The sequence below is a fragment of the Acartia tonsa genome, chromosome 10, assembly GCF_053477335.1.
Source record: "Acartia tonsa isolate MP-2025a chromosome 10, ASM5347733v1, whole genome shotgun sequence".
Classification (NCBI taxonomy): Eukaryota; Metazoa; Arthropoda; class Copepoda; order Calanoida; family Acartiidae; genus Acartia; species Acartia tonsa.
Window position 1 is genome coordinate 37,373,234 of NC_137269.1, and position 20,273 is coordinate 37,393,506.

At 31.9% G+C, this 20,273-nt stretch overlaps 1 protein-coding gene across 12 annotated transcripts; it reads right to left on the bottom strand.

The window, feature by feature from the left end:
• Positions 1-17: 17 nt before the first annotated feature.
• LOC145330575 (uncharacterized) lies at positions 18-20,156 on the bottom strand. 12 transcript variants are annotated; one of them, XR_013883466.1, is made up of 20 exons: positions 20,088-20,156; positions 19,523-19,679; positions 17,751-17,852; positions 16,719-16,768; positions 14,625-14,727; positions 14,042-14,159; positions 13,551-13,632; positions 13,100-13,216; positions 12,635-12,673; positions 12,150-12,227; positions 11,255-11,414; positions 10,860-10,904; positions 9,039-9,141; positions 8,204-8,318; positions 7,166-7,218; positions 5,565-5,698; positions 5,065-5,093; positions 3,835-4,083; positions 2,024-3,696; positions 18-1,704 (listed from the first exon to the last, which is right to left on the bottom strand). XR_013883466.1 is itself a non-coding variant. In XM_080175196.1 (19 exons), exons 2-18 carry the CDS (start codon positions 19,602-19,604, stop codon positions 3,850-3,852), a joined length of 1,638 nt encoding a protein of 545 aa, XP_080031322.1. In that variant the 5' UTR covers positions 19,605-19,679; positions 20,088-20,156; the 3' UTR covers positions 18-3,696; positions 3,835-3,849. The 12 variants fall into 12 exon arrangements, 9 of the variants coding, with proteins under 9 accessions (XP_080031322.1, XP_080031321.1, XP_080031323.1 ...); XR_013883465.1 differs by having other exon boundaries at positions 1,947-3,696; XR_013883464.1 differs by having other exon boundaries at positions 18-707; positions 1,033-3,696.
• Positions 20,157-20,273: the final 117 nt, after the last annotated feature.

Here is a 20,273-nt window from a genome sequence, read left to right on the forward strand (position 1 = left end):
TTTTGTACACACGAATATTAATGTTAAACTAAAATTTATTCATACAAAAATAGAAAAATGTAGAAATATATACTATACAACATTTCATATGTTGAAATATAAAGATATAAAAAAGATATTTTAAAAATAATAGCAGGGGTGTACATTCTGCACAAGATTCAACCCCCCCCCCTCACTTTTTCTCCCGGGAGGGGATAAAATGTTTACAGTACTCTTTATTTTATTCAATTTTTACCACCCCGACATATTTTTCTATTTTTTTTCGCCAAGGAGGGGATCCCATGGAAGAATATACACCCCTGAATAATAGTAAGACATTTTGGTACAAAACATTGGAAGCTGAAATCACAATTTTTACCAACATTTAAATAGAAGTACAATGTAGGGTTGGGCCGGATATCCAGCCATTTTCAATATCTGACCGGATACCGGATATTAAAACTTTCGGATACCGGATATCCGGCTGATTTCCAATGTCAGATATCCGGTTTTCCGGCCGGATATCTGGTAATTTACCGGATATCTGGCCATTTTCAATATCCGGCCCAACCCTAATACAAAGTTATTATTCTAGAGATAAGTAGGTATATTAATCATATAAAAAATAACAAAAAAATGGATTTTTGATATTATAATATTGTTTTATCTCGTACTATTTATTGAAAGAATATATCATATTATTCTCTGAAATATTATCATATATAATCCTTTTTAGAAGTAAAACAATATTTTTAAAAAAAGAAGTGTACATAAAGAGAACAGAAAGAATTTTTGCAATATGGCTTCGAAACCGATTAATATCCTCTGGATTAGAACCGGTTCTTAAAAAAATCATGTACAGCATCGTATTAAGTAGTTTTCCACGAATAATGAGATAAAAAAGCATAAAATAAATAACAGTTTTTTCAGACCGTGCCTTCGGTATCTCTGGGCTAAAAAAATGTTTTTAATCTTATAATTGTACATTTTATATCCGTGGAAAGCTGTTTATTATACGATGCAATAACCATTCTTATATTTTTATTGTTTTACCTTAGAACGGATATCATATCAAAATTAAATCTATATACTATAATAACTCTTTTCACATATATAATAATAGAAAATTAGATAATAAAAAAATATTTAAGGACCGATACATAAAACTTATTATTATTATTATTTTTTCTTTTAAAGATTAATCCTTATAAAAATATAAAAGTATAAAAAGTTTGAAGCTCTGTCTTAACTTATCACAAAGTTATAAACGGAAAACATTTTTAGAACACTTAGTAAATATCTTACGTTTTACAAGGCATCTGGAATTCTTGATGGTATGTTAATACAAAATATATTTTTTTGTTAATAAGAGAATCAGGGCTCGACAGCCGCGCGTCAGCCACCTGTAAGCCTCAGGTAATCAAAAAAATTAGCTGGAAGTTTAAGTTTTCAAAGCATTTAAACAGGTTTAAATTTAAGGCTTCTTCGTGGCTGACGCGCAGCTGCCGAGCCCTGACGAGAATTAACAATTTTCTTTTATTTCAATTGTACATTTTTTTGTCATCACGAAGAAAAATGAATTAGGCACATGGATATATTAACTAGTTTATCCAGTCCTAATAATTTATTATTAAACTAATTTTAAAAAATGTAGTTGTAATCGTCTTATGATATTTATTTTCAATTTTGATAACCTAAACTTTTTTTAAATGTACGAATTATCGTCTTATGATATTTTTCAATTTTGAAAATTTTGGTACCCTCCCTCCAACCCCCCCTCCCCCATTCCCTGGTTCGATAATTCTTTTACAATTACGTTACTTTAGGTTATGCCCGCGGCTAGGCAAGCTAGGGGACCAAGCACCCACGGCTAGGCAGGCTAGGGAGCCGAGCGCTGCGGCCATGTTCATCACTTTATCGGAATTGAGGGGGGTGGGGGGGGATTGGTGGACCAAAATTTTCATTACAGCATAATACCAAACAGTACATGTTTTAAAAAAAAATATATTACTTTATACTCTTAAGCTTATTACTCTAATAATACCCTGGTATATTTTGTTAAAGCAATCATTATCTGTATTTCTACAAATCGAGCTTAATCTCCAAGGATTAATTTCCAAAGTTGTTAACATTTACTATTTTTTGTGTGTTATAAAATTGTAATTATTTTGTTCATCATTAATTTTAGTGCAATAGTTTCTCTTTCATATTATCAAAGTTCTACTTTAAGACTTGATCCAGTATAGCTTCCAAACCGATTAATATCCGCTGGATTAGAACCGGTTCTCAGCCATACTGAAAATCATGTATAGCATCGTATTACAGACAGTTTTCCACGAATTTTAAAATAAAAACCATAAAATCAATACCAGTTTTGTTAGACCGGGCATTCTAATATCTGCGGAAAACTGACCATAATACGATGCGATAAATAACTATTATACTATTTTCAGTTCTCTCAATTAGAACCTTTACTTATCAACAAATATTACAATTGGAGCGATTATATTTAACAAAACTAACCCTTTAAATTCCTAAAATTTCTGTAACAGCAGATTTAAGTTGGATAAGTTAACAGATTTTTGTAGACTTTAACGCAGAGATCTAAAGGGATAAGACAATAGCCAATAAATTATTGTACATCCCCAATGATGATACAAAAAATTGTCCCTTCTGTAGCGTAAGAGTGGTGGTTGAAACGTTTGAACACCCAATTTAATAAACCAACCAATCAAAATTCACTAAAGTCCCCAAAGTTATTAAGCCAATGAATACAAAAAGTTATTACAAAACTTTGGGGACTAGTGTAATATACAACTCGTTGTCCCTTCTCTCTCTGCTTTAAGAACACAAGAATAGTAAAAATCTGTCTATAAATAAAGAAACTATAATATAAGGTGTAAGATTTGTTGAAAACTAAGGAACTTATAAACAATAAACATATACGAATATTAAATTATTCTAAAGAAAAGACCATATTTTAATGCAAACAAAAATATATTCTTTATTCTAAAAACTAATATAATATAAAATGCTTTATTTGCTTTAACTTAGGATCAATTCTATTTTGTACTTATTACGCATGTACTATGTACTTTATTATATTCCAGTATGGCTTCAAAACCGATTAATATCCGCTGGATTAGAACCGGTTCTGAGCCATACTGAAATATCATGTACTTATAGCATACTTAAAGACAATTTTCCACAAATATTAAAATATAAAAGCATAAGATTAACACTAGTTTTGTTAGGCCGGGACTTCAGCTCCTCGGGGCTAACAAAACTGGTTTTAATCTATTATTTTTTTATATCCGCGGAAAGCTGTCTATATTACAATGCACTAATTAACTATAACTATTATTCTATGCCACTTATTGAAATTTGTTTATATTTCATTGAAAATTGAACTAGCTGTATATTTTATATTTTAATTTACTTGGATATTGGTACCGAAACAACTATTTTTGACATTTTAAGTCGGTACATTCTTATTATTGAATCACGTTATTTTGGCCACTATGAATTTTCAAAATCTAATTAAGTAGACGGCTTATTATAGATTTCTAAATCAAAACAGATTTGTGCTTGAAGTAATAAAAAATGGAAGATTATTGAGTAAAAACTCTTAAAAGTAAAAAAATACAGAAGCCCTTTTTGTGTTTAATTCAATTGCCATATTTTAAGGAGAATGAGGTTTTAAAGAACTTTTTTCTTCTTAATAATTGAAAACAGTAAGTATTCATAACAATAATTTGAAGAACTTCTTGGGCAGTATATTAAAAAATTGTTCAAAAACAATGGTCTAAAAATTAATGTAGTTGAAGACAGTATTCAAATTATGTTTATGAATACTCCTCTTTTGAATATCTAAAGTATTCTTGGTCTAAAATCATCATGAGTGGGGTAAATCTGGTTTTGCCGGTGCGCAGCTGAATATGAGGGCAGCGATGACACCGGTTCCCCGCGGAGCGACGGCGGTGACGTCATCATGTGTTCAAGATCAGCTGATTGTGACGTCATCAGGCGATCGCGATCAGCTGATGTGAACTCAGCGCTTTCGTCGGCGCCACCGTCTGTTGAGTCATCAGTGTAGTCATTATCCTTTAAATATTACAGAAGAAGGTTGATACCATTATTTAGGAAATTCTAACAGGGATCTAAAGGGATAAGACAATGGCCAATAAATTGATATACATCCCCAATACACAAAATTATCCAATTTGCAGATTACAATTAGTGGTTAAAACGTTTTAACACTCAACTTATTGAACGAACCAAGAAAAATTCATTAAAAGTCCCCAAGGTTGTTAAACCAACAAATAAAAAACCTTTATTATAAAACTTTAGGGGCTAGTTAAAAAATACTCTCTGAAATTCTAAATTGTCCAGAACTACAAATTCTAAAATTTTCTTAACATTATTAGCCTTTTCATTTGCAAATTAACTGAAAACTACATATTTTCTTTTCTAAATAAACAATAGTTCATGCATTCTAAAGAAAAGAAATACTTTAAATAGAGAATTTGTACATTATTTTTTGGTGATCAATACAATTTTGACATAAATCCTTTAGTCTTTTAGGCAGATATTATAAGTAAATTACGGGGATAAGCAAATACTTGGGTAGGCTGGCAAAATGCAGTTAATTTTAAAAAGCAAAAGCAAGTGTTTGTAGTGGGAGTTATTAAGCATTTGGTGAGAGTTAATATAATAACAGAAAAGTGATTTTTATTATTATACAGTACTTTTTTGATACAATATCATGCATCTAACCCTTGCCCCCCATCCCTCAACCCTCTCACATTTTCATCTCTCCCTCCCAGATAAGACAATGGCCGATAAATTGATGTAAATCCCCAATGATTATACACAAAATTACCCCTCCTGTAGCGGTTGAAACGTTTGAACACTCAACTTAATGAACCAAGACCCCAAAAAGGTTAAGCCATCGAATAAGAAAACGTTATCATGAAACTTTGGGGACTAGTGCAATAACCAGCCCATTGTCCCCTCCCTCCCACGGCCCCATGCAAAAGAAAGTTATCAAAAGGTAAAAAAAAGCATGAACTAAAAAGCACCAACCTTCTTCCAAGCAAAAACAAAAGCATTTCCTAAAAAATTACACAATATTAGGACAACATTTTTTGAGCATCATTTCCAAAATGCATTAATTTTCAAAAAAAAATGACTGATTTTTACATAAAATATTAACATTATTTACATTAAATATAATTAGTAGAAAAAAGTAGGAAAATTTTGTGGAAAAAGTGTAAAAAATATAAAAATGATATCTTATTCATCACATTTTAATGAATATCTCAGTAGTTTGGGTTCAGGTTTCAGACATAAACAATTCAAATATTATTTTTTCATAAATAAATGGTTACAGCTTTCCTTGTTTAAGGCTGAAACCTTTATATGGAAGTATTTTGTTATTATCAACTGCTTTGAAAGGCAACTTTTGGATTAAGTGTGCCATAATTTCTTTAATTGTAATAAAAAAAGTAGGTCTATCAATCTCTGATAGATCTACTACATATGTTAAATAAATGTCTAGAAGTCAGTTTCACAAAGGCCCGAACCTTTGGTGGGTCCAATCTTGCCGCCGCTGACGCCGTGGTCCTTGAACCCGCCGTTGTTTTCAGGTATGAGGTAGGCAGAGGACTTGTCGATGGAGCCGTTCAGCGCGCTCCCGCTCCCGTTCTTCTGTCTGAGACTCAAGAAAAAAAATAAGATTATTCTAACTTATTTTGAAAAGGATTACTTAAAAAAATTGTTGGATCATGGAAAGAAAACGTAGTAGTATGTTTCGTCGTTTTTTCACAGCAGCTTTTGATAGGTTATTTTAGAGTAAGGTTAGTTGAGGTACAAGTTAATGAATGGCCTGCGGGGTTTTGAAATTGGCCCCGCAGGGGCTAGAATTAGAAGAAAAGCTACTGTGACAATGCGACAAAACCCTCTACTCTCCATGATCCAAATTTTATTTTTGCGTAAAGATAATAGATACAAAAAAGATTAGCTATAAATCAACATTTTTAAACAAAGTACTTGAAAAATTAGTATTTAAATTACTAGATAATTTCATTGGAAGTTTTTTTTAAAGTTTGAAGTTTTTTTAGCTAGTATTAAATATTGAGATAATAAGATGAGGGTGATACGTACAAAATCGGAAACTAAGATTCAGCTGGTCTTTAATATAGTACAAAATTAAGGGGTATTTATTCTGCATAGGATGCCCTGCTAAAGTGGGGGAAAATGTGATAGTGGAGGGAAAAATGATAAAATAAAAAGTACTGAAAATAGGTATTTTTCCCCTCCTTGGGGAAAAAAAACTTGAAAAATATGGAAGAAGGATTAAAATAAAGAGTTCTAAAAATATTTTTCCATTTTTAAGGAAAAAAAGGAATGGAAAAAATTTTTGTGCAGAATATACACCCCTGACATTTTTTAAAAGAGACGTATTAAAAGGTTTTGAAACTTTCATTAGAATTATAAACCACGCAAATTTTTATTAAATAATTTAATCTATCTAAATATCTTTTTAATATTTAACAGTTTCCTTTTTAAAAGACCTTAGAATTTTGCTAAAATATGATATTAAATCATAAAGAACGAAACCACTCGAAATATTTAAGCTTTAAATTTAATAAAATTTAAATTAACAAGGAACATTAAGTACAAAAATGTCATTTTTTAGTGCAGAACAGGTTTGTTAACTCATAACCCAAACCCGTTTATTGTGGGTTTTGGGTATAGTTATAAAAAACAAAGTGTGTTTTGGTTTATATTAAGTTGCTAGTAAATTTAGTAAATGAAAGTGGATTCCTATAATATTCCTTACTCTTTTCTTTTCTATTTTAACACCAAAAAGTTTTAAATTTTTATCTCACCCACAAATATTTTAGGGGAAGTAACACGCCTCGAACAATCAGTTTTAATCATAATTTAGTTTATTTTAACGCCATATTTAACTGATTTCTAATAAACCCCCCAAAAAACTGAAATATTCCAACAAAAAAAAGATATTGTCCATTTAAAACTTAATAAATTTTAATGTTATTAAGAATCTCTCGAGTCCTAGTGCATAACAATACAAATACTGAAAAATAGCTTTACAAAGTGGTTAATCCTTCAATCCTCAATGAAACATTATATGAGAAAAAAATAAGAAATTAATATTCACCTTAAGATCTTTTGCTGTCTAGCCAATTCTTTTTCTCTTTCTCTCAACTCTTCCTGATAACAGAGATTAAACATTAGAGACAAAATAACTTTTTCCAGTATCGCTTCGAAACCGATTAAAATCCAGTTCTAAGCCATAGTAAAAAATTATGTATAGAATCGTATTATATCCAGTTTTTTCTACGAATATAAGATTGAAACCTGTTTTATATCCAGTGCCTTCGGCATCTCAGAGCTTAAAAAAATTTGGTAATATATTTTCCTTATGAACTTCTTCAATTTATGTTTTTTTTTTAAATTCTACATTAGCAAAGAAAAATCTGAATTCTCCAGGGACCTAAAGGGATAAGACAATGGCCGATAAATTAATGAACATCCCCAATGATATTGATAGACTGCAATAAGTGGTTGAAACATTTGGACACGAGACTTAACTAAATTAATGAAAAGTCCCTAGAGTTGTTTAGCCAGCGAATAAGCAAACAACTGTAAGGACTAATGTAATAAACATCCCAATGTCCCCTCCCTCCCCTGAAATTCTCTGGGAAAAGGAGGATTTGTTTTCTTATCTTCAAGCCAAATAAAAAAACAACTAAAATGAGATTTGTAAAAAAATTATAATAAATAAAGGGTGTTTTCCCTCCAGCTTTTAGAATTTAAAAAAAAACAAGGATGACAACATACATAAAAAGGAAGCTCTAAAACGGTAGGACAAACGAACATTAACACTAGCAGAGTGTAAGAATTGATAAACCAGAATAATAAATGTATAAAACTAAACAAAATTATAATTAAATTTGTTACATCATTGCTTAAATACAGGATAATGTTTAAGGACATACTTACATTGCATTGTACCTTGTTGTACTAGGAATCAGTATTTTAAAAATCAGATTAATAGGATAATTATATCACATAAAAATTTTAATCGATATGACAATTCTAACATGCCTAAATTATCGAAAAAAGCTATCAGTTACAGACGGAAGTTCGGACCTAACCTGATTATAGAAAAGCTTCGCGTTTAAAAATTAAGTACCTTTTCATCGGGCAAGCAGTGGGCTTTGAACCAAGAGATACCCATGACACCAATCATAACTCCCAACACTGTGCACCCAACTCCCAGCAGAGAAAATTCAGTTGGGGTGTAACACCTAAACAAGAATAATAATTAATTTGAGAGTGTTGTACCTCCCTGTTAAAAATAGCCTAAAACATGCAGTGTACTGAACTTCGATTAGAAAAATGCTTTTGTAGCGGGACAGAACAACTGTGCTCCTCTACTTACTACACTTACTGGAGTACATTACAAGCCAAAATATTTTGATTCTGTTGAACTATGGAATACATGCATTTATTTGTGCCTGTAAAGGGGAAGTTGCACGAAATGCATTTAAACTTGAATTTAGTAAACTGCATATTTTTTCCTGTTTAATTGTTTAAATTATATTAATAGAGAACCCCTTTTGAAAGTATTTCAATTTTCTACCATGTAGTTTCTTAAAATATGAAGACTTGAAAATCGTATCTTGTGACATATGCAATTTATAAAGCTGGCTTGAAATCATTTTCTGAAATGCAACCATCCTTTTACTTCGGAAGCAACTTAGATTAACAAATTTCTGTCGAACACCTTTTACTTGCAGACAAACAGACAATATCAAATTAAAGGATTATCATTAAAATTTATCGCATCGTATTATAGACAGCTTTCCGCAGATGAAAAATCATAAAAAAATTGGTATTACTTTTAATATTTGTAGAAAATTGTCTGTAATAAGATGCTACACATGATTTTTCAGAATGGCTGAGAAACGGTTCTAATCCGGCGGATATAAAACGGTTTCGACGCCATACTGTGCATAAACTCTTACTTGTTATTAACACAGAAGACATTGGCTCCATTCCTGGCACACTGCTGGGGTGAGATCATTTCTGTTTTGTTCCCAACCAACCGTTTCAACTCCTCTTTCTCACCTGAAATATCAGAAATCTTAAGGGATAAAACAATGGCTGATAAATTGATGTACATTCTTAATGATGCTACCCAAAAATGATCACTTCTGTAGAATAGAACTTTGGGGACTAGTGTAACAAACAGCAGATTGTCCCCTCTATCTCTGTTAATCATGTCTCCTTTTTTTAGAATACCAAGGTATGTGGGCGAAATGTTATGTATTGTTTGACGATTAAACAAGGATGAAAACTTCCATAACAGCGAAGCTCTAAAATGGGAAAACAAACCGAATGAGCAGAATATTAATGCATAAGTCTAAAGAAAATTGTAATAAATTTAAGAAAATACTTACTTACATTTTAGGACTTGGTTATAGAGATGCTTTGCTTCTATAACATTGTATCTTGTTGTAATAGGAATCAGTATTACAAAAAAAATCAGATGAATCGGTTAATTTTAACAAACAAAATTTTGTTGTCAAAAAAAGTAAAAAATCAGCATGTTTTAAATGGACGGACGGACTTACTTGTAACGATTTTAGAGTTGCTGCAGTTTTTAAGTCGTAAATAGCTGTTATAGAAATCATCATGCAAAGTGTGAAAGCGATAGGACATTTCTAACTTGTTTAAATTAACGAAACGAGCTAACCGTTACGGAAGAACGAACCAACCCTAATTATAGAAAAGCTTCGCTTATAAAAAAGTAAATATTTAATTGCAAATATTATTAATAGATATTAAAATAAAATAGACTTAGGTATTTGTTTTATTTTATAATAATATTCAAAGATCCTTTCAATGTGTAAAATATTCCATATTTTACGACAATATGATTCTAAAACTAATCTAAATATTAGTACAACATGAATAAAAATATCCATTATAGCGTAGCTCTAAAATAAGTTGGTTTGTCAAACGAACATTATTAATCGTTGAGTGGCAGAACTTAAAACGGAGAATATCAGTTTATAGGTCTAAACAAAATTGTATGTAAAAGTTCTGCAAAATTGCTTGAATAAAGGATACCGTATACGGACATACTTACATTTTTTTGGAATTGATTATGATTATGGAGTTGCTTTGCTTATAGTATACAAGACACAGTAATTATAAAAATAATGTAGCACCCAAAAGCAAACTAAAATATTAGTCTCATAAAAACTAAAATCATCAAATTCTAAAATCTAATGCAAACTCAAAAAAGTTATTTTTTTTTGGTTAGTTTTCAGTGCAACAAGGATGACAACATCAATAAGAGCGAAGCTCTGAAACCGTGGGACCAACGAACATTAAAACTTGTGAATAGATGAATAAGATAATTATAACATACAAGAATTTGTTATCAAAAAAGTAAAAACAATCGGCATGTTTTAAATGAAACGTACAGACATTCTGGTAAGGATTTTAGAGTTGCTACGCTTCCTTAACGTACTTAATTGTTAAAATAATCATCATGCAAAGTTTGAAATCGATAGAACAATTCTAACCTGTTTGAATCAACGAAAACTGTCCGGACGTACGGACACTAATTATAGAAAAGCTTCGCTTTCAAAACTAAAAATACAAGCCATAACAAACTGTACAACGAATGACTTACGTAAGTGGACATAGTATCTCAAAAATCAGCCATGTGCCGTCATAAAAATGAAGGAGAAGTGGGAAAGAAAACCCCTTAAAAAGAGATGGATAATCCCTCATTTTTATGACGTCACATGGCTTTGTCCAGTTACATGACTTACGTGTACAGACTTGGATGTAATTATTCTTCAAATCCTCCTTTTCTTCTATTTCAAAAAAATACAACCTTATTAAATGCACTTGCGGCTATGCCCCTAGAGGCTTCTAGGGACACTTGAGGAGGGTGGAGTTGAATTTCATAACCCATTTTTTTAGATTCTAAAAGAAAAAGTAGAATTTTTTTTTTTTTGGGGGGGGGGAAAGGTAGGATTTTTTTAGGGCAGATTTCTCTTGGAAGGGTTGTGGTATCCTCTCCAAAAATATTTATAAACATATATTCACAGGACCTGTACCCACCCTGTTTTAGAGAAACATACTAGTAGACCTGTTAGCGATAGTCTTTGGTATTATAAGGATAGTCGATGGTGTTTTGTAAAAAAATATAAAATAAACTTACGTATCAAATTCTGAATGATGTTAGTTCTCTCGTTGGTCTCGTCAATCAGCTTGGTAATCTGGGTGGCCATGGCCTCTATCTCGGTCAGAGCGATCTCGATGTCCTTGCAGTGGAACGGGTCCACGCTCTGGGCCAGAGTCAACAGCTTGTCCGTGTTGATCTAAAGAATACATCTATAGGTACAGAATTAGAGTAAAACACTAGAGGGAGAAAGTTTTAAATAACTGTATCTCCCTATAGAAACCACCTTGTGCAACCTTTCTATTGGGTCATTGAAATCAACCAATGGTGTCGCTTATATCAACACACCCAAGTAGCAGAAATTAATTTAGAAGCAGACGAAAAAGGTCTTTGAATAAGGAAGAGAGGTAGTTGTCTGTATATACTATTATACATCTATACTATAGATCTGTTGGTATAGATGTATAACCAGACAACTACATGGATCCCCCAGTTTGGGACCTTTATCGTCTGCTAGCAAAGTACTTTCTGCTGTTTTGTAGCGACTTGGCTGTTTTATTATTCCCGACACTATTGGATGATATTCAAAGATCCAATTGAAGTTGGCACAAGACCCTCGGTGTGGAACATCATATAGTTATTTAAAACTTCCCCCTCTAAGCCAAGATTGTTTGTAAGCCAAGAACTGAAGAGTTAAGACAATGGCTGATAATAGTTGTTTCTTGCATCGTATTATTAACAGTTTTCGGCGGATATAAAAATGTATATATAAGATTATAACATGTCTTGTTAGCCCCGAGATGCCAAATGCACGGGCTAACAAAACTGGTTTTAATATTATGATTGTACATCCTTATATTCGGGTAAAAAATTAGGGCGGAATGCGGATTTTCGGATTCGGATTGACAGCCCTATATAAAAATCAAAACCTTACCCTAAACTGATCTCTTTCATACTGGTTGTCAGGATCGAAGAATGTATCAATAAACACACTCGGCAGCTCGTATCCAACCTAGAAAATAAAATTTTATAAATATTTTCAGTAGTTAATGAAAAAAGCTCTCAAGAGTCAGGTGGCTGTTTCAGCACTGAAAACCCACCCCCATATATAATAGAAATAAAATGAAAACAATGGGAGGAGGGGAGGGTATTTTTAGTTGATTAATAAGTATTTGTTGTTTAAAAAACATTTATAGTTTTTATGTATGTTTTTTATAAGATGTAAAAATCAAATAACAACTCGGTAATTTTTGTTTTCAAATTAAAGTTTCCTCAAGAGAAGTCCTTTAGTTAAAAACAAAGTTTTAATGTTATCAAAAAAAAATTAAGGTTCCAAATAATCCAGCTTTAATAGCATGAACTTATGTTTCCCTAGAGAGGCTAAAGATATTTTTGATGAATAGTATAAGGCATATTAACCTTAGAAGGTAGTCCTGTAACATTTGATACCCCTTTTATCTAAAAGCATAATTAACTTCTGTGAAAAGTATTTATTTCTAATATAACCATTACATAGATAATGCTTTAACAGAACTAGGCAAACTTAAATTAAATCCACTTAAATGTTTCATTCCAAACCCCCAAACGTTGCTAATAAATAATCCTTAAATATTGTTTAGGCCTAAAATTTATGTAAGTTTTTATGGTTAAACCTTTATGAACAAACCATTAAAACTATGGAAGGCGTCTGATTTGAAAGGTATAATAGAAGTCAGCTTTCCACGAATATTAAAATTAAAATATATCTTTTTTATACACCGTGGTTTTCACCTATTTTCGACTCTCCACCTCATTCTATTTTTCAACAGAATAAAATCAATGTGGGGTGGGGGGAGGGGGGGCCCGCGCTAAAGACTAGAGGCAATTAATGAAAAAATTGCTTACATCCAGTTTTCTTCTCAGCTCTTGGTTGAGTGTTTGTGTCCAGGATTCCTCTGTGATCTTGGGAACGGCGCTCTGACGAATTCTCACAGAATTATCTCCGTAATTCCACCATGTTGCCTGAAATTCATTAAGGTTTTAGTCAGGAATCTAAAGGAATGAGACAATGGCCGATAAATTGAGGTACATCCTCAGTGATGATGATACACAAAATTAACCCTTCCGTAGATTGAAATTTGTGGTTAAAACGTTGTCGGCCTAATTATGTGTAATAAACTATGATAAATTTAAAAGTTGCAAAAATTACAAGAAAAAAATCCGATACATTTATATTCTGCTCATTCTGTTCTGACACTCAAACAAGTGTTTTTAATGTTCGTTTCTCCTATCGTTTCAGAGTTTCGCTTTTATGGATAAAGTCATCCTTAATAACAATGTAAAATAGAACAAATACCTCTAATACAGCATTTTTCCAGAAGTGAGCTCCAAACATCTTTTCAAACAAAAGGAGCATGCTTCGCAGTTGGTAGGTCATCCTGTAATTATAGGATGATTAAATATAAATGATCATGGATCTTAAGGGATAAGGCAATGGACCATAAATTGATGTACATCCCCAAATACATTAATGTGCAAGCTAGATAGCTACTGTTTTTTTTCTTAAATTTTTTTAGGAGAAAGAAGATGACGAAAGTTAAATCAAAAGCTCCCTTTTTTCTCTCTCTCCCTCTATAAATGGTATTCATTTTATGTAGAATTTGAAATAGGTCTTTGAAAATCAACCAATAGCGTCGGAAATATTAACACAGCCAAGTTGCTTCAAAAATGCAGAAAGCAATTTGCTAGCAAACATAAAGGTCCCAAAACAAGGGGATCCAAGTAGTTGTCTGGTTATACATCTATATTTTAATAAATTTATTGTAAAAATAAAACCAAAAAAGTCACCTGAGATCTGACTGTTTGAAAGCAATAACAAAGAGATGAATGTACTGAATTTCATTCTTCAAAGCATCCACCAGATTTTGAATAGTCTCCATCTCTTGGTCTCGGTCAGACCCGAAGCCTTAAATAAAAATATAAAGTTACGTGACTTGGTGTACACACACTAGATGGGTTGATTTTGGACATTTTTATTTGAGAATCGGGAATCGGCAAATGACTTTTATGAGTATAATACACCTCTGGATGATTTAATATTTATTAAGTCTTAAAACCGCTGACGACCAGACATACAATTGTATAGCTATTTGTAAATGGGAGTTAAAAATTTATTGAATCAAAACTATGGCTTCAAAATATCTCCTCTAGGCCTCTTCTGGGAGCACCATGAAACCACAGTTCTGATTCAATAAATTTTAGACTCTCATTTACAAAAAGCTATACGATTGTATGTCTGGTCGTCAGCGGTTTTAAGACTTTAGATAAATTTTAAATCATCCAGATAAAAATCATTTGCAGATTCCTGCTTTTTACTATTTATGCCGCGCACCTGACATAGCAACAGCAAAAAAAATATATGTAAATATACCTGGCGTATCAATGATGGTGACCTCTGGAAACGAGGTATTGCCCAGGTAGTAAGCTCTGTCCGCGCACGTGGCGCGCGTCACTGACAACGACGTTGAGCGCACCTGAAAATAAAGACCATATAGACCAAGGATCTTAAGGGATAAGACAATGGCCGGTAAATTCATATACATCCCCAATGGTATTAACAAAATTACCACTTCTATACATTAAAATTATTGGTTGAAACGTTGGGACACTCAACAAAATGAACCAACCAATTGAAATTTAATAAAAAGTGCCCAAAGTTGTTAAAACGAATAAGAAAGCATTATTATAAAACTTTGGGGGACATTTCCTTTTGGAACATAGAATTTTATTTATTGTCAGAATTATACCTAAGTAAAATTAATTAAAGAAAATTTGCCATTTTCGATAAAATGCAAAGATTTAAAATGAACTGTCATTTTGCAGAAATTTACAGCTATTTTTCTACAATTTCATATTGCTTAAATTGGGATGTATAAATGACACTATTATTAAAACCCCTGGCCAACTTACATCTAATAACTTAATAATACTATCAAAATACATCCATGAATGGCAAAGATACATCTACCTAATCTAAACACATGTCAAATATACATCCAACACTGGCATTTAAACATCCATAAAATTTTAATGTCGAATAATAAAAAAAACAACACATTTGTATATTATTAGAGTTATAATATATTTGTCAGGTTAAAAATAACATATCCTAACTCTATTCTTCATATTATAAAAAATACCCTTAAACACCCCCCCCCCCTCCTATGGCTAATTAACAGATAATCCGTTAAAAAATATTTCATTCAGATGACATCGACCACATTACATGATAATCTTAACAGCTTAATAAACTCATTTAGAAGGATTAAAAAAGGATTTTTAAAAATAATGATTATATCTTTAGTGGGATTAAGAAATAACTTCGTTCATTTAGAGGATTTTCTTCTATGGATTTAAAGTGTTAATTTTAATTGGGGCAGATTAAAAAATAAAATATAGATAAATACCTACGTAAAGAAAAAATAAGAATATGTTTGGTAGAAAGTCTATGAGGTAAGTGTAAAAAGGGCAAATTGAATGGTCGAAAAGTAAGAGATGTATCTTTTTATATTAGTAGAAAACTGGATGTAATAAAATACGATAAATGATTATAGCTTAAACCGGTTCTAATCCAGCGGATATAAATTGATTTCAATACAATGGGTGTATGTTACAAATGAAATTACCAGTTCTATTAAAATTAGTTTTCCATGGCAATAATTAGCGTGGATAGTATTTTCTATATATACCAAAACTTAATTTTGTCGTACATGAATCAACACATTGGTAAAAATAGAACTAAATATATTTCAAATCCTTAATTAATGTACTTATTAATGAAGGCTTAGGCTATTAAAAAGTATAATATATGTTTAAATATAGATTTTAATATTTATTCCCTTGTTACTACTAATTTACTAAACTGATTTTTATCCACTATATAAGAAACAATTCTCAGCCATAGAGATAATGGCATGGTATTACAGACAATTTTCCACAAATATTAAAATAAGAATTATAAAATCATCAACAGTTCAGTTAGCTCGGGCCTTCGACCTTCATTCCGACAATACAGCACAATACCTTGTAAAAAAAGCAAGGATGTTTGTCTGTCTTGAAAAGATCTCGCATACCGCTGTAATAATATGGGTTCCCTTTAAACAAGGGCTTCTTATGGGCTATAAAAAGAACTACATGCACCCCCCTCTTTTAAGTGCCCCTAGAGCGTGGCCGTTAGTTAAATAATAAAGTAACTATGCTTGTAATAGTTATTTAACGCATCGTATTATAAACACCTTTCCGCAGGTATAAAAATGTAAAATTATAAGATTAAAACCAGTTTAATTAGACCCGAGATGCCGAAAGCACGGGATAACAAAACTTGCTTTAATATTTAATATAATTGTACAAAATTCCTAAATTCGCAGAAAACTGCAAAAAATAAGATACGATACATGAATTTTCAGTATGGCTCAGAACCGTTTCTAATCCAGCGGATATTATTCGGTTTCGAATATGATATTACCTTGAAGCATCCATTATCCCAATGTCTCCCATCATAATTCTTATCTCGACCTAAAAAAATACAAAATAATAATAGTCATTATAAAGACAAATATCAAATATGATAACATTTTTTTTTATTCGTTGGTTTACCAACTTTTGGGACCTTACAGAAATTTGGTTGGTTGATTTATTAAGTTGAGTGTTCAAACAATTCAACAAGTAATTGTAATCTACAGAAGGGGTAATTTTGTGTATCATAATTGAAGATACCATCAATTTATCGACCATTGTCTTATCTCTTTAGTTAGATCTCTACAAATATGCGCAGCATCTCTAAAACTAGGATATCTGTCCAGATGATCGATCAAAAGTTGCTAAGATTACCTAGTGATTTTTTCATTAACTGATTTAAAAAAAATGACAAATATCATTGTTAGATAAACAATATATCATTGATTGATATCCAAAATGATGATACAAAAAAATACCCGTTCTTTAGATTACAATTAGTAGTTATTAAAACGTTGGACACTCAACTTTATGATCCAACCAATAAAAAATCCAATGAAATTCTCCAAATTTGTTGAGAAAGCGTAACTATTAAACTTTGGAGACTAGTACTATGTCCCCTCCCTCCCTACATCAATGTTCATATAAAAGGGGGGAGGCGGATGTGCCACTTTTTGAAACCAAAAGCAAAACGTGCATGATCTCAGCCAATAAAATAAAAAAAAATTACAAGTTTAAAATCTTAAAAATTTCGCTTATATTTTCACTTGACACTTCTATGAAAATTTTTTTTTATCTCAGATGATTGAAAATTGTCTATTATGGCGAGAAAAAAAAAAACCGGCGGGAAACGGCGGTTTTCGGCGGGAGCGGTGGTTCCGCCGCCGTTTCTTTACAGTTCCATATTGTTCACCACAAAAGCAACTGCTTTGCAGAATTTTAGAGCTGTAACTCTTTTATAGGCTGAGATCATGCACGTTTTATTTTTGGTTTCAAAAAGTGGCACATCCGCCTCCCCCTTTCATATAAATAATAATATTACCTAACAAAACATTGGCCAATGAGGATTTGCCGACGCCCGTAGCTCCTAGGATCACAATCCTAGGACTAGGATACTGGGCTTCATTTACTATATCACTGTGCACTGAAAACAAATATTAAATATTAAAATTAAAATCAAAACGCCCTTGGATGCTTGAATTATATTGTGTTAAACCTATACTATTTATTTTTACTAGAAATAGTTTATTGAGATTTCTTTTTTAATTTTTGCAATGTAATAACTTATTAAGTATCATTTATTAATGTTGATATTAAAGGGGGGGGGGGGGGGGCGAAAGTGACACTTTTTGAAACCAAAACTAAAAGTTAAAGGAACTCAACTAAAAAAAGAGTTACAGGTCTGACATTTTGCATGGCAGTTGCTTTATAGGGGTACAATATGGAACTGTGCAAAAAACGGCGGCGCAACCGCCGAAAACCGCCGAGAAAAGGCAAAAAAATTTTCGGCGGGAAACGGCGGTTTTCGGCGGTTGCGCCGCCGTTTCTTCACAGTTCCATATTGTACCCCTATAAAGCAACTGCCATGCAAAATCTCAGACCTGTAACTCTTTTTTTAGTTGAGTTCCTTTGTTTTTAGTTTTGGTTACAAAAAGTGTCACTTTCGCCCCCCCCCCTTTATATGCTGTTTGGTCTAAATAAAAAGATATTTGAATTTCAAGATGGATTTAAAAGTTTTAACTATAATAGTTATTTGTCGCATCGTATTATAGACAGCTTTTCGTGGATAATAAAATGATTAAAAACTAGATTTGTTAGCTCCGAGTGGCCGAGGGCTTTAGCTAACCAAAAAAGGTATAGTATTATGATTTTTCATTTTATTTTTCGATATAATGTGTTATTATTCAGTATTGCTCAGAACTGATTCTAATCCAGCGGATATAAATCGGTTTCGAAGCAGTACTGTAATTTGTAAATACAATCAAATAATCTTATCACCTAAAGAACTAATGACAATTTGCATTGAGGAAAATAACAAATATTACTTCCAATAAAAAGGGGGGGGGGGGGGGGGGGCGAAAGTGACACTTTTTGAAACCAAAACTAAAAGTTAAAAAAGGAACTCAACTAAAAAAAGAGTTACAGGTCTGAGATTTTGCATGGCAGTTGCTTTATAGGGGTACAATATGGAACTGTGAAGAAACGGCGGCGCAACCGCCGAAATTTTTTTGCCTTTTATAGGCGGTTTTCGGCGGTTGCGCCGCCGTTTCTTCACAGTTCCATATTGTACCCCTATAAAGCAACTGCCATGCAAAATCTCAGACCTGTAACTCTTTTTTTAGTTGAGTTCCTTCGACTTTTAGTTTTGGTTTCAAAAAGTGTCACTTTCGCCCCCTTCCCCCTTATAAACATGCAAACAGACTCTAAAATACTTTTTCACATGTAGACATAGTACTACTTCAATAAAAGATTGGAAATTATTTCAAGTAATTTTGTACCTAAATAAGTCATATTTGAAGAGTATTGTATTAAAGATCCATCTGACGCGAAAGCAAAATAATAGTTATTTCTTTCATCGTATTATAAACGGCTTTCCGCGGATATAGAATGTACAATTATAAGATTAAAACCAGTTTTTTTAGCCCCGAGATGCCGAAGGCACGGGCAAAAAAAACTGGTTTTAATCTTATGATTGTACATTCTATATTCGTAGAAAACTGGATATAATACGATGCTGGACATAGTTTTTTCGTATGGATGAGAACCGGTTCCTATCCACCGGATTCGAATGAATACGAGAAATTTAATTATCACCTGTATTTAAAATAACTGATATAAATATAATTTGATATATTCTTATTTGAAGGGTTGATAATATTCTTTGTATTTGTGGCATTCTAGGTTTTTTTCTTCAATTGTCTATTTTCACTTTATTTTTTTTATGTCTTTTTAACTTCTTTTCATCACTTTCCTGAAACAAAAGATTTAAGTTATAATTAGTTATTTATTGTATCGTATTATAGACAGCTTTCCGCGGATATTAAAATGGAAAATAAGACTAAAAATAGTATTGTTAGCCCCGAGGGGCCGAAGGCCAGAACTTTAACTAACAAAACTAATATTATTTTTTTTTAGATAAATTGATATAAATTCCAAAATGATTGTACACAAAATTGTCCCGTCTGTAGATTAAAATTAGTGGTGGTAGGAAAGTTTGTACACCCTATTTAATGAACCAACCGATCAAAAATCCCAAAAGTGGTTAACATTATTATAAAATTTGGGGACTAGTGTAATCAGCCTATTGTCCCCTTCCTCCCTGTTAACAAACAAACTAGAAAAATATTAACTAAAGATTGCTTTAAAAGATTATACTTACATTCAAGCATCATCATAGTTTGTTGCAGCAGTTACTTGATTATCATAATTATTCTGTAAATAATATTATTACATATACTATTAATTATAATAATTTTCATTGTTTCATATTTTTTACACCAATATCAGTGTTCTGTTCAAAGACAAAAAGACAGGTATTCAACGATTTTAATCATTTTCCAGTACG

Bases quoted from the DNA above. Each gene is read 5' to 3' on its own strand.
- LOC145330575 (XM_080175195.1), bottom strand. From the start codon at position 19,604: ATGCCACAAATACAAAGAATATTATCAACCCTTCAAATAAGAATATAT. The intron at 12,228-12,634 runs GTTAATATGCCT...TTTATTTTCTAG, and splicing joins TTACAGGACTACCTTCTAAG to GTTGGATACGAGCTGCCGAG. The intron at 9,142-10,859 runs GTAAGTCATGTA...CTGATATTTCAG, and splicing joins TTACATCCAAGTCTGTACAC to GTGAGAAAGAGGAGTTGAAA.